This window comes from Austrofundulus limnaeus, unplaced genomic scaffold (genome assembly GCF_001266775.1).
Source record: "Austrofundulus limnaeus strain Quisiro unplaced genomic scaffold, Austrofundulus_limnaeus-1.0 Scaffold55, whole genome shotgun sequence".
Classification (NCBI taxonomy): Eukaryota; Metazoa; Chordata; class Actinopteri; order Cyprinodontiformes; family Rivulidae; genus Austrofundulus; species Austrofundulus limnaeus.
Window position 1 is genome coordinate 1,653,278 of NW_013952457.1, and position 13,882 is coordinate 1,667,159.

The 13,882-nt window shown below is 40.2% G+C and overlaps 1 protein-coding gene across 2 annotated transcripts in view; it reads right to left on the reverse strand.

The window, feature by feature from the left end:
- Nucleotides 1-97: 97 nt before the first annotated feature.
- The window catches only part of slc4a8 (solute carrier family 4 member 8), a 32,013-nt gene continuing 18,228 nt past the window's right edge, over nt 98-13,882 (reverse strand). The window contains exons 5-25 of one of the 2 annotated variants that reach the window (XM_014009149.1): nt 12,855-13,015; nt 9,801-9,977; nt 9,475-9,563; nt 8,223-8,380; nt 8,039-8,126; nt 7,801-7,947; nt 7,609-7,709; nt 6,540-6,714; nt 6,321-6,454; nt 6,003-6,248; nt 5,740-5,845; nt 4,712-4,873; nt 4,493-4,606; nt 4,240-4,401; nt 3,916-4,167; nt 3,726-3,794; nt 2,189-2,362; nt 1,978-2,109; nt 1,811-1,908; nt 1,515-1,620; nt 98-1,373 (exon numbers count right to left, since the gene is read on the reverse strand). In XM_014009149.1, the coding sequence (XP_013864603.1) occupies nt 1,368-1,373; nt 1,515-1,620; nt 1,811-1,908; nt 1,978-2,109; nt 2,189-2,362; nt 3,726-3,794; nt 3,916-4,167; nt 4,240-4,401; nt 4,493-4,606; nt 4,712-4,873; nt 5,740-5,845; nt 6,003-6,248; nt 6,321-6,454; nt 6,540-6,714; nt 7,609-7,709; nt 7,801-7,947; nt 8,039-8,126; nt 8,223-8,380; nt 9,475-9,563; nt 9,801-9,977; nt 12,855-13,015 (2,857 nt within the window). In that variant the 3' untranslated portion in view covers nt 98-1,367. The remainder of the gene's footprint in view (nt 1,374-1,514; nt 1,621-1,810; nt 1,909-1,977; nt 2,110-2,188; nt 2,363-3,725; nt 3,795-3,915; nt 4,168-4,239; nt 4,402-4,492; nt 4,607-4,711; nt 4,874-5,739; nt 5,846-6,002; nt 6,249-6,320; nt 6,455-6,539; nt 6,715-7,608; nt 7,710-7,800; nt 7,948-8,038; nt 8,127-8,222; nt 8,381-9,474; nt 9,564-9,800; nt 9,978-12,854; nt 13,016-13,882) is intronic. The other variant, XM_014009150.1, reaches the window with a different exon arrangement.

Here is a 13,882-nt window from a genome sequence, read left to right on the forward strand (position 1 = left end):
CACACACACACACACACACACACACACACACACACACACACACACACACACACACACTTTTTTTCTTGACCCAGTGGGGACCTTCCATTGACTTTCATTCATTTTTTTAGACTTTATAGCCTAACCCTGACCATTTCCCTTAAGATTTACCTTCCTGACCCTAAAACTAACATAAACCATGGTCTTAAACATAAACCCCCCACCTGTAATTTGCATTTAGACCCGTGGGAACCTGGCATTGGTCCCCACGTTTCACTTAGGTCCCCACGATGCTGCTGTTTTTGGGGGGAAAAAGTGCCATGCAGGAGCTTTCATAATCATGTCTTGAGGTAAATAAATAAGAAACTCAGACATTCTGCAGCTCTTTCTCTACACTAAACAGTCAATAATAATAATAGCAGGAACTAGAAATTACACCTAAGAAAAAAGCTCAATAACGGCACMGATAAGGCAAATTTACTTGTTTTTACATTTTGTCAGTTCACATCACACAAAACTAACAGAAAAATTTTGTGATTTCTGTTAGTAGAGCTAAAATGAGTTTTTAAAATCCACAATAAAACCAAAAACAGGCTAAAATTTGAAAATGGCACAAATTGAGGAATAAGGCCGGACAAATCTACACCAGAAAAACTCCCCAGCTGATTCTAAACTGTGAAGAGACGAAGGGCAGACAAGGTTATTGTTGTTTGATAAGGATTAACATGAGTTTCTGTCTTTGGGAGGAAGGTTTTTATGCAGCTAAAACTATTGACTCTGATAAATAGAACAGAGCAGCTTTATATTTTGTCTCCAGATTATTAATTACTCTTACAGTTTTTCTTTAAAATTATCTGTTCAGATCTGTAAAACATCTGCAGGTAGATAAGTAATAAGWTGCTTTTTGACAGTCATTCTGCTACAGACAATGCTGCTGGGAGATGTCCCATCATCTCATGACATCTCTTTTTTTACTCTATTTAATTTATGTATATAACCTCAGTGCTGCTGTCATTAACTCTGAGTTTTACTTTTTTTTCTCCTGCCAGTATTCCTGAGTCTGGTTTTGCTGGAGATTTTTTCTGATGAAGTGGGAGTATTCAAGTAAAGTAAGGAATTTACTGCTTTAAAGTTGTGTTTCGTGCTAGTTTGAACATAATTTCAGGGATTTGTTTTAAAATAAAACTTCTAATACAGATTATATTGTGTCTGGAGACCTCACAAAGCTACAAGCACACGTGTGAGTGGATTTGCGCTTTTGTGGACAACACTGTCGTTCGGGTAAAATGTTGGACTTATTTCTGCAGGGTCTGGTTGTACCATGGCATTCTGTGATCCAGAGCTGCAGGAGGGCAGACATTCTTCACTCATCAATAAAAGCGATTCCTTCAATCCTACAAGGGGAAAAACACAAAACCCACTATTAGAAGACATTATTGAACGGCAAGCAAAACCAGTGATGTGTGAATAAAGCAGTTAAAATGTGTAGCAGGAACATCTCCACAGGGTGAGAGGATAAAAAGGTAAGGCCTTGCCTTTTTAGCAGCTACAGGTTGGACATCCTTTTGATTGGAATTGAGGGATTTCCACACAGTGGTTTTAGACATTTCATCAGATATGTTAATATCAGAGGGATCACACCTGAGAGGCAGGGAGAGGATGAGAGGATGACAGAGAACAAATGAGGTAGAGGATCAGGGACAGGTTTCAGAGATGCAGAGGGTTCACCGGAGCACCACACACCAGACAGACAGGCATGCAGACAGACAGGAAGAAGACACATTTCTCTTTTGATCTCAGCACCTTCATCTGCTTTGCCGTCTGCTCTCACCTGGGGTCGTGCACTCGTTGAACAGGCTTGCTGCTCTCCTTGGCCACCGGAACAGTTTCTGGCTCTTCTGTGTTCATGTTGAGCATGACCAGTGTTTCCTGCAGGACGCGTGCAAACACATGAATCAAAGCCACACTTCTGKTTTTCAGCTCTTCTATTTGCCATACCTCTTCCATCTTTTTCGACGCGTCATCGAGTGTTTTCTTCTTCCACTCCGGCATCAGGTCATCCAGGTAGCTCAGCTCCCGTTTAGAGAAGCACAAGTCCAGCACCTTACGGATGAACACCAGAGCCAGCACCTGCAGGCGAAGGGTGCAAACACGTCTCACCTAAGCTGGTAGCAATAAGACGAGCGGATGCGGGCRGCTGACGGCTCACCATCATGGGGAAGACGATAGCAGCAGGCGATGTTTTGATGACCCAGAGCAGAACCAGGCAGCTGAGCTGGGTGACTGTGAACAGGTGAACCTTCCTCAACGGGACGTGTCTCAGATAGATGAAATCAGGCTGATGCTTCGCTGGCATGCCCACGAGTTTCAGGCGGTCAAAGAACTGAKGGGTGAGGGGGAAAGAACCCAGGTGGAAGAGAGTTTAAATTGGACAGATGGAAGGGATTATCACTGGCAGATGTAACTGAACTCACTGAAGTAACTGCAGACATAAAATCACTTGTACGGCCTGTCCTTACATGACCAATTGAACGCAATTACATACTTATTTCACCTGTGCTGTCTGAGCTCTAACTGAACCAACACGGCTATAAAGTGATGTTTAAAAGACATAATGTTCTGATATGAGCAAAACGGCTGCACCTCTCGAGCTGAAAACTATAGAAAAATGTGTTTGACATGAAACAAGGACAAAAAGGTGGAATGAAATACTGGCTGCACTTCAAAATGAAGAACATTTCTGCATAATAATGAGCAAAACTCATGCAAGACTCTGAAGAAAAAAAAATCAAAAATTAGCTGTCGCCTGAATTCAATCCAAAACAGCAGCTTTGGGGGGGCGGGGGGGGGGGGGGGGGGAAAAGTACAACAACCCCTCATGAGTTTAAATTAAATTTTTCCTGACGTCACTTCGAGGCCTGGAGTTTTTATTAAATCCTGTTTGTTTTGTTTGGTCAGCTCTGTGCAAAAGTTAACTGTTAGTTTATTATGTTTTCCAACATGCCAGGCTTTCCCATAATTATTTCAAGTGGTCGTGATGAACATGTTTTTAAATGAATTTCACTCTTTTGTTCTTTATTTTTTGCTCCTTTTCTGTCCAGTACTTGATCTCTTTTGTTGTGTTTTGTTTTTAAACCACCTAACACTGACCTATGACTCATCCAGGAACAAAAAAAGCTCCACTCATTTTAAATTGGATTGTTTGACACATTGTTACCTGCAACCTGTCAAAAAGGTGCAGTTTGGTCTCATTTTTGAGTTTAGGTGAATTTTTAAAAATGCAATTTTGCAAGAAATGTTTGACAGCTTGACCAGCATAAAATGGAATTTCAGCACCAACAAGGTCAATCTCAAAAAGACACAGGGGGTCATTTAAATCATTTCATTAAATCATCCAAAATGTCTCAGTCTGACCTCTAACTTTATTTCCCAGTCGTTGAACCTGTGCTGTACCTCTGCTGATGCATAGTGTCATAAAATGAAGTGATTTTGCATTTTAGAAATATTTGTCCAGGTTAAACTCCAAAGCAAAGAAAATTAGATGTCAGGCTTCAAAACACTGCATCTCAGTTATACTGATTTGTTGGAGTCTAGTCTGCAATATGTACAAAATATGTGTTTATTTAGGTTTGAGTTTAAAGAAGAAAAAGAATGAACACTTATTAAAGAGTGCTTACATTGCACACACAGTTGCTCTACAGTTTTGTTCCTTGTATAAAACTTGACGCCATCAGATGGTGTTTTACCTGGATGCCTTTTAATGAAGAGGCTCCCATGTAAAGGAAAACTCCATACAACACAGGCATAGGAATAAACTGTGGAAATAACCAACACATACAATTAACCACCAGTCAATAAGATTTTACTTTAGTTACCTGATTATTAATCACATGTTATGTTTTGGAGTGTGTGTTATTGAGAAACATGGTGACTGACCTGCAGCGCTCCCGTCATGAACACCGAGCAGCCCATGAGCAGGAAGATGACGAGGCCTGTGAGCCTCTGTTCTCTGATGCCCAGGAAGCGAGGCTGCTCTCCCGGAGCAGAGCTCTCCGACTCCAGCTTCAGGCTGTTCACGTGAGAGATRGACAACACGGTGGCGGCTACAAACCAGGGCAGACCCATGATGGAGCAGACGGCCAGCATCACCCCCACCATCAGCAGGTCCAGGTGGTACCCACAACCTTTCTGTAATCACGAGACGGAGAGCCGATTCGACAAAAGTTCAGCTACGATAACATTAACATTTTTCATTCTTACCAGTAGTTTGTGTTCTTTGCGGTTGATGATGACAGCCGTTATCTGCTGGTCCATGAAGATGAGGATGGTGCAGAGAAGAGCAGGGATAGAAGCAGCCAGGGTGGTCCACCAGGGGTTACGTCCTATAGGACTAATCAACCAACCGCGGTCATCCCTGGTAGGCTGCAGAAAAAACAACAGAGTTAGGAGGTTTCAACATTTTATTATATTTTGTAGAGTTTTACCTTTTTAAAGCTGCATGTTTGTTCTATACCTGGAATTTGCTCGGCACCTTTAACTTCTGGGATGGCACCCCAACAACAAAGTCCAGCAGGACCATGAAGACGATTGTGAGGAACACGGCAAAGTCACTGATCATAGACCGTACCTGGACACAAGGCATTCAGAGATTACTAATGTCACATTTTAAGATCCTGGACCACAAACATACCTAACTAACACATCAGCTAACAGTGTGAAAGTGGTGGGTTACCTTGGTGGGGAAATAACGACTCGTTTTGAACTGTTTGAGGAAGGCAGACATGAAGAATGTTGAGAAGAACAAGATGATGGACCAGAAAAGAACATCTGGAGTGTAAGGTCCATGGTGACCACATGCTGTCCCAACAAAGTGGCCCTGCAGACTGACACACTCCTGCAAAAGTTACAACACAAAATCAGCTCAGATTACTTTAGTGAAAATAAATAAAAACTAATGTTTCATCTAAACTGTTGCACAGGAAGAATCAGCAAAACATAAAATAGAAGAAATTACAAGTTACATGAACTTAAGTTGATAAAATGTTCCTGTTAAAAGTTAATTTATAGACTGTAAACTTTATAAACATCACTTTAGAGGTGTAAACTGATAATAGTTTAGCTAAATGTTAATGAAATAAACAAATTGCAGCAACAGAATGTTTAAAAGACAAAGCTGTAGCCTCAAAGTCCAAAACGTGAAGCCAATAAAAGACAGGCCTTAAAAATACATTTTCTGCATCTTTTATTTTTTTTTTTAAAAAAGTGGTCAAACTGAAATATTTGCATCTTGCTTTAGTCAAACTATAAAAAGATTTCATTTGGTGACTTTTCAGCTGTTTTCCATCGCCTTCATTTAGGCAACGATGCTACACACAAGCTAGCTGTGAGTTGCATCTTTTACTGGTTTAGGTTTTATAAAAACACCAGGCAGCTACATTAACTCTGAGCTTCACTCCAAGTTCATTCTTCTGATCTCTCACTGTGTTTTTTTTTTAGAGGTAATAATGTGAACTGATGCCTAGATGAACTAATTTCCTTTACAACTGGTCTTTTTTACTTTTACAGCTCCTGATGCAATGAGTGTGAAATGAAAATACATCTTTCCAAAAACAGAAGACTGGCACAAATATTTGACATTTTTCTGGTTTTAATAAAAACAACTAAATAACAGACAAAAGTAACCTCTGAAATTTAAAGTAAACTTTAACTCTGTATAGATAAAATGTCTGTGCCGAAACATAGGTGTCTTCCATCTGTTACCTTAACAGTCAGGTTGGCCCAGGGTACAGCAGAGGCTGTGATGTTCCTCTCACTCCACATCTCTAATGTTTTATTACTGGGATTATCAGGCTCTGCACACCTACAGCTAAACATATATACACAATACACATGACAGCATTACATGTTTTCTTTAATCGGATTTCTTTTCTGATTATAATAAATACCATGGCAGAAATAAAACATTCTACCAGTCAGAGGGAAAGTTCAAATAAAAGCAAAGGTGACGTGATTTTGTGACTCACTAAGCCAGTGTGAGTTTGTCCAGGTCGTTGTTTGTGTGATAGGGGTACACTTCTCCCAGGTGGAACAGCTTCTCCAGGGCCTCATAGATGAAAATGAGGCAAATGAGGGCGGCGAAGGCCTCCTCCGTAAATCGAGTGATGTAGCAAACCAGAGAGCTGGCGTCGGTGGCGACTAACACCAAACACAGCAGGGCCGTCCACAGGCCGATGCAGGTCCTCAGAGACAGGTAGGACAGGTCGTAGTCTCTGGGAAGAAAGGGAAGAGACAATTAGATGGTGGATGGGATAGCAAGAAGTTATTTTATTAATTGTACATACTTGCAGAATTTGAAGAGAATTTTCTCAAAGACCAGTACAGGACCTGTGCTGCCCAGAATGGTGAGAGGCTGACCGGCAAACAGCGAGTAGGCCACTCCAGTCATAGACGCACCAAGTAATGACTCTATGGCGCTCTGAAACAATCGGAGGGAATGCAAAGCGTGTTGTTTGTTCACTTTAATTGAAATTCTATATTGTACATGAGTCTCTGTGTCTTACAATTCGTCCTTCTGTGGCCTCCCCCAGCAGCCCCCCGAAGGTGATGACAGGAGACATGCAGGCACAGTAGAGGAAGAGGAAGGAGGCCACACACTGCAGGCTGAGGCCGTCTTTAAAGTCGCTCAGATAGAACGGAGCTTTCCTCTTAATGTCCAGGACGAGACCTCCAAACAACCTGAGCACAGACAACCATCTTTAGAGGATGCAAGCGTCTTCAGGTGCCTCCTCAAAGTTTTTACTTTGATCGGGAGTGGAAAACCAGAAACTTTGACTACTGCATGTACTGTATCTTCATCACCATCCATCTATTTTGAAGTACTTTATTTTTAGTCTTATTGGTCATTTTGCAAGGGCCTCTATTTAGCCTGTGTGTCCTTTTAATAAACTGAAATATTATGTTATTAAAGGGGCAATATCATGTAAAATCAGCTTTTTTGAGTTTTAAATCATGTTAAAATGAGCCTTGCTTTGACTCATTCATGCATGTTTCAGAAATCCTGCAGCGTTTTTAGGAAGCCATGCTGAGGAGCAAAACGACAGGTGGGGACCAGAAACGACTTTTGGGACCAGAGACACCCCTGGGACGTGTCTTTAAGCCGAACTTCCTCATGGCAGAGTGCACCCCCTCCTGCCCATGACTCCTGCAGGCTCTCAGGTGAAAGTGAAACCTAACTGTCTGCTGAGCTCTCAACATTAGTTCTCACTCAGTGAAGCTCTTTTCAGATTAAAAATATCTTTGAGGAAATGTATTTTCAGATGCCAAGTAAACTGCATCATGGCAGCGCCCCACCTCACCGAAATGGGCAAGACAGAAGCGGGTTCTTAAAGAGGCAAACGCCAATTTCAAGGCGTTTAGAAGAGGAAGTGATGAGAAGATAAGTTTATTTTCTATTTAAACATAAAAACAGCATTTTAATAACAGCTAAAGGTGACATAGATACTTTATTATGGTATAGTATTTAAATATATGCCTGAGAAACACATAATRTTGGCCCTTTAATTATTTAAATTTTAATTGTAACATCTCTGCATTTCTTCTTAAACTTTCATAATAAACAGAACTGTCTACCTTCCAGTTCTCTGCAGCTCTGGCCCATGGTGTTCTGCATGTAGGGGTTCCTCCACCTGCACGGTTGTACCGTTAGGGACTCCTGGCATTTTCCTCTTTTCCTGCAGAAACAAGCAGCATTAATAATAAAAATATAAATACTAATAAAAATTAGAAAACCAGGCCCAAATGTGGTTAGTTAGGACTGAGTACCTGGGAGGGGACAGTCTTTGGGGGCTCAATGCGGATCGAGGGGTCCCACTCTCCAGGTGGCAGCACCGTTACCTGGTCCAGGAACTCGTCTATCCCTGCCAACAAGTCACTTCGGTCCTTTGCTTTGTATGCTACATCATGGAAGATCTGAAGCAGAGAGTGGAAACTTAGGAAACGTAATTAAATGTTTCTTCGAGGCAGATTCTGCAGCGTGATTTTGACAAAAACAAGATCCCACCTCGTCTGTCATGATGGTTGACATCGATCGTCCAATTTCATGGTACTGTTGCTCCTTTCCATCAGGGCCCAGAAGGATGAAGAGGAACCTGATTTAAAAAGAGAAAACATTTAAAACATAGAAGGTGTTCTTTCAGTGTTGAAGTGAATGAGTCACAGGTCTGCAGAGAGCTGGGATGGTCTACCTGGTGGGGATGGGGACCTCAGTGAGTCCGGTGAGCAGGACAGCCGGGGAAAGACGGACAAAGGCCACAATGGGCCGCTCCAGGAAGTCCAGTACTCCAACCAAAACATTGGAGGCCTCTGCACCCTCAGGGATCTTTTTCATGAAATGAAGGTCGACCTGATGAAGTTTAAAATAAAAACTTATCAGGGGTGCAGAATCATTTTCAGTGGTAAACACATAACCGAGCTAAAGTCTTGAATCATCCCTCATTTCTTTATAATCTGCTTCCAATCAGCCAGACTTTCTTGTTAAAAAATGGACTTGATTAATATTTTTACAGGCTTTCTGAAGGGCTCAGGAAAATTTTCTTGGACTTTAGCTGCATTTTAAATCATTTTCAATTGAGAAAATTGTTCGTGGTTAGTCTTAGTTAACTCTGACTTACAGTATGGATCAGTCAGACATAAAAGACTTCTAAACTCAAGGGATGAACCTGTTTTCTATCAACACACTACTAGATTTTAATAAGATCTTTTGATATTTGGATAATAATATTTTGTCTTAAAAACATAATTTGTCCCAATTTCTTTAACTGAATCTGTAAAAAACTGTTACTAAAGATAAAAGTTTGACTCATAAAGAAGTTTCATAACATAAACACAGTGATTACAAGAGAAAAGTTAGTTGAAAACTGTTTGTAATGTAATTGATTAGCTGAAGRATTGAAAATCATCAAAGGGATTTTGTCAGGTTTTTGCTGGCTTTTGTTTGCTGCTTCTCTAAAACATGACTTTCAGCTAATTTGTTGTGTAACTGTTTTTAGGCCTGACACTTTCCTTTTCCCTTATTGTTTAAACACACAATGCTGTCATGGTCAGGTGCAAGGGCAGAAAATTAGCTTTTAAAAACAGCAGCCAAAGAAAAACTCTGGAAGACCTTCAGTAAGCTGAGAACTATTGACTGAGACCACTTTAAAAGATTACAAGAAAGGCCTGCTTCCTGGACTAAAGGAATTRGGAATGATTTAAAACTTTTGCACAATACTAAAAAATAATAAAACAAAAAAATCTGCAAAGTTAAAATTCAAACACTCTTAGTGCTCTGGTTAATTGTCTAAGTCAAATGACCCAAGAGCAGCAGGAGGGTAAAACAGAAAACTGTATTTTATGCATCTATGAATAAATGATGCATTTAGTAATATCTTTTTTTTTCCTTTTTTGTCATTGATCCAAACCGATGAGAGAAAAAAAGCACTCAGTCTGCTGGTTTACCTTACTGAGGTCCGGYTGGCTGCTGTCCGGTGCAGCTCCGTTCTTGGCTGGTTCAGCAGGTGGAGGAGGCTGTGGAGATGTTGCTAAACCTATGAGATGATCAGTTGTAGGTGTACATGTGAATCAGAGTTGCTTCATGCCAAGAGAAAAATGAAAAACAAATATCTTCAAAGGCAGCTCTGGTTTTCTGCCAGTTAATTTTGTCCTCGAACAGACTGAAGACGTTAGTTTGTCTCTCACCAACTCTTTTCCCATGTTCAGACAAAGTTTTATTTAAAAGTACCACAGAACTGTTGACTGAAGTGTWTTATATAGGAGAAACACACCGATGCCATGAGGATCTGAGGGTTTACGTGTTCCCTCTGCGATGGAGCGAACGATTGGAATCAGGTTTTTCTTCCTCTCATTTTGGTGGTGGTGTCTCTTCAGCAGGGCCTCACGGACCCTCACTCTCACACTGTCGTCCAGYTCATGGGATGCCTCCTGGTGGTCCAACACCATGTCTGCAACACAAAGGGTAACTCACTCTACAGTCAGTATTCACTTATTCATGTTTGCACAACTGAACCCCAGTATTTGCCATCTTGACATCAGCAAGCTTTTAGGACTGAGAAATTTGATTGCTGAYAAAACTCTACAACAATAAAACACTATTAGTCTATTAAATGTTTTTTTTTTTGGTACATGAATTACTAAAATAAATGCTCAGACAACCTGCTCAGACATCTGTTCATGTGCTGGACTGCTCTGATGAATGTGTGAAACATATCTGATAAAGAGGACCGCAGAATAAATCACTTCTCATCCTGCTGAGTCAGTCCTGGATCATAACTCACTTCCTGTTTTTTAGACACACAAATTGGCTGCAGGGGCAGAATTTATTCAGAGCACAATTTAAGACCAGCGATAATGAGATGACCTCAGTACTGGTTTGTCAGCTTTGTTAATGAGGAGCGTGACAACAGAGGAGCAGAGAAGCCTGCAGTGAGGTAAAAGTTGTAGACAGCAAACCCGGGGGTGCCTGGGGGGGTGGGGTAAGACTCTGTGAGTGGCGTTTTGCAGAGTCAACTCTTAAAAATTGTACAAAATGCAAAAATGCACAAAAGGCTCGGCACGTCTCCTTTTTTTTTCTTTTTGTGGGTGTGGTATTATGTATTTATGTATTTTCCAGGCACGTAGTGCAATTTTATACCACAACTGAGTAACTACACCTTCAGTTGTCTTACCCTATAGTTATGAACAAGCTGTACATCAAAAATAATTTTGATTTTGCATCTAAACAACTTTGAACTTCTGTCTCTTTAAGAACCTCCTACCATTTCCACATTCCCACGTCAGCACGTTTTCACAACAATATTTTGGGAGAGAGGCTTCTCTGTGGGGTGGGAGCTCGGCTGTAGACTGAGCTCCAAGGAGGAACTTTGTACCAGCAAGCGTTTAGGCAGCTCCACGTGGCCACAGGAGATTCAAGGATTTCTCAGACATGCCTGAATGAGTCAAAGCAACACTCTGGGCATGTGTTTGATGAGGGAATGACATTATAACATTATATAAAGTTTAAAAAGTTGATTTTGAATTGAACTATGTGCCTGGAAAATACATAATACCCCCCTATAAACTATAAATGTTGTGCATACTATGGTATTTGTTAGCCCTTGATATTAGGCATCTGGTTAGGATGAAGAGACCCCATGGCAGAGCCAGAACTTGCTGGAGGGTTTATGACTTGGAATCCTCCCAGGAGGAGCTGAAGAGTGCCTGAAGAAAGAATCTCTCCTAAACTTGTTTCCTCTGCAGCCCCAACAATCAACAGCAAAACGTTTATTTACATATTACAAAAATTAAGGAAATTTATGTTTGGTTGATTATTTATTTTGTTGTAACAATACTTCCCACATCCTCAGCTGTACTGCTCATCCCACAGATGCATGTTCCTTACAAATGAAATTAACAGGCTTTCGAACAGTGTAAGATCTATTGCCAAGAAGCATTTTTTTTATTTTACCGTTATTTAATTTTTATTTTACTGTTAATTAATTTTTATTTTATCGTTTTTTTAACCAGGCAAGTCTCGTTGAGATCTCAGATCTCTTTTTTAAGGGCAGCCGGGGACTGAAGGCAACCTATTGAACATGTCTGAGTGGTGGGGGAAACCGGAGCACCTGGAGAAAACCCACGCAGGCACAAGAAGAACATGCAAACTCCACACAGAAAGACCCCAGGTTTGAAATTTTTTTTTTATCTTATTTAGAGACTGATATACTAAGCAAGAGCACAAAGTGTTAGATTATTAATCTTGTTTTGTGAATACGCATCTCTTTTTTTCTTACTTAGTTACCAAATCTTAAAAATAGTTACTTTTCATGCATTTTAAGCAAAAYTGTATCAAAGAGACATGTGAGATGCATGTCGCCTGTTACAACAAAGAAAAACACAAATTTCGTTTGTTGTTTAGATAGATGGAAATAAGAAGTAAATACTAATAAAATAAAACTAATAAATACTTGCTCTTTTAAAAGACAAAACTACAGCAATGTCTCAAAGATGCTTAAGATTTAAAACTAGCTGTTGTTACAATTGATTTCATTCCTGAGCTGAYCTGTTGGTTAATTTTAACAGTTTAATCAGAGGGAGAAAAACACAAGCCACAGTTTAACTTGGCCAAGCCGCAACGTTGCTTGAAACAAATATTAGCAACTTGCATTCTGTTGAAGCTGTGTATTTTATCCTTCATCATCCTGGCAGCTTTCAKTCAGTTCAATAAGAAGAGTCACTGTGTGTGTGCAGAAACGGTGAATGAGCTGCTGTGCTTCACATTCATGGGAATAATAGTCTGGTTTCTTTCATTTTCTGCTCTGTTCAGTGTGACTCAGCTCGTGCTGCGAGTCCTGGAGACCCAACGTGTACCACAACACACCACAACACACCACAACACACCACAGCAGACCACAACACACCACAACACACCGCTGCTGACAGAATCACAGGATTGAGCTTCAGAGCTGTGTTTGAAAGCAGTCAGGGAAAACAGGGACCTAAAAGTAATAAATGCATTTGCCAAATATAYTTAACATTAACTGCTGACCCAGTTTAACTCCTGAAAATGAGAACACAAATCTTGTCCAGCCTTGTTACAAACACAGAGCCATCAAAGACAGTTATTGTGCTGTAAACTCTGATAAGGCAGTTGTTACATAATGAGAACATCAAACAGATTCATCTAAAAGTCAGAAATTTAATATTTACTCAAGGACAGTGGTGAGAAGCTAAAGTACAGGAGTGGAGAAAATAAAATGTGAAATGCCACTCATCCACACCAACAATACAAACGGTTCTTTGGGTTTTACAGTGCTCCATTGTACTGATGGAGACATTCTCACCTGCTATCTCTTCGATGCAGTCTGCACGCATGTCGAGCAGCACGCTGCCGTTGATGATGCAGCTGCGGAGCTCAAACAGGCTGTGGAGGGAAAGAGTGGCGACGTAGGGCTTGCTCCACCTCTCCCCACCGTCCTCCACATCCTCCTCAAACTTCAGCCACCTGCAGCGTAAAAACACCAGAGATCCTCACTCTTTTCTCTGAGGGTTAGTTTTATCATTTAAACATAAAGGATTGGTATCAAAAGCCCATTAATAGATGTCTTCTATAGAGAACATCATATTGAATGAGATGAAACATACTACAGATTTTTTATTAAGTCTTTTCAATAGGAGAATGATATGATGTCCTGGGGAGTTCAGATACAAACAGACAAATAAAAATAAATAAATAACAATATCCTTTAGGGATCAGAGAACCCCTGGGCATCGATTGCAAAGTTCACAAAGACACATTATTTTTAGTTAAATTAGGCCTTGAAAACAGGTACCTGTTTATTTTATTTTTTTAAATTTGGAATAAAGCAAAAAGCATAGCGCTAAAAGATGATTCCATCATGAGTAAAGGACTTGACTTACTTTTTTTCAAATTATTTTGMTGYTTTTATTGTTGTCAACAGTTTATTYTTGTCTCAGGTAACATTTGGATTAAAATGATTTGGGCCTCAATGCGACATGCATCAAACAAAGTGATTTTTGGGAATAGWAGAAGTCAAATTTTTAAACCGTCTTTGACGTTTGGTTGTTATCACTGCCAATGTAAAAAATAGTCTGTGCCTGTTTGTCTGTTAGCTAATATCGAATCAATCACTTGACAAATTTGAATAAAATAGTTAGAAAGTAACCATAGTTCACCTACAACTATTCAATTCAATTTAAGACGGTGGCAACAGCTAATCAATCTTAGCAAACACTAAAATCAAACATCCTGAGATCAATACCTGCTTTATTATTGGTTTTATCACTGTGTGTGTGTGTGTGTGTGTGTGTGTGTGTGTGTGTGTGTGTGTGTGTGTGTGTGTGTGTGTGT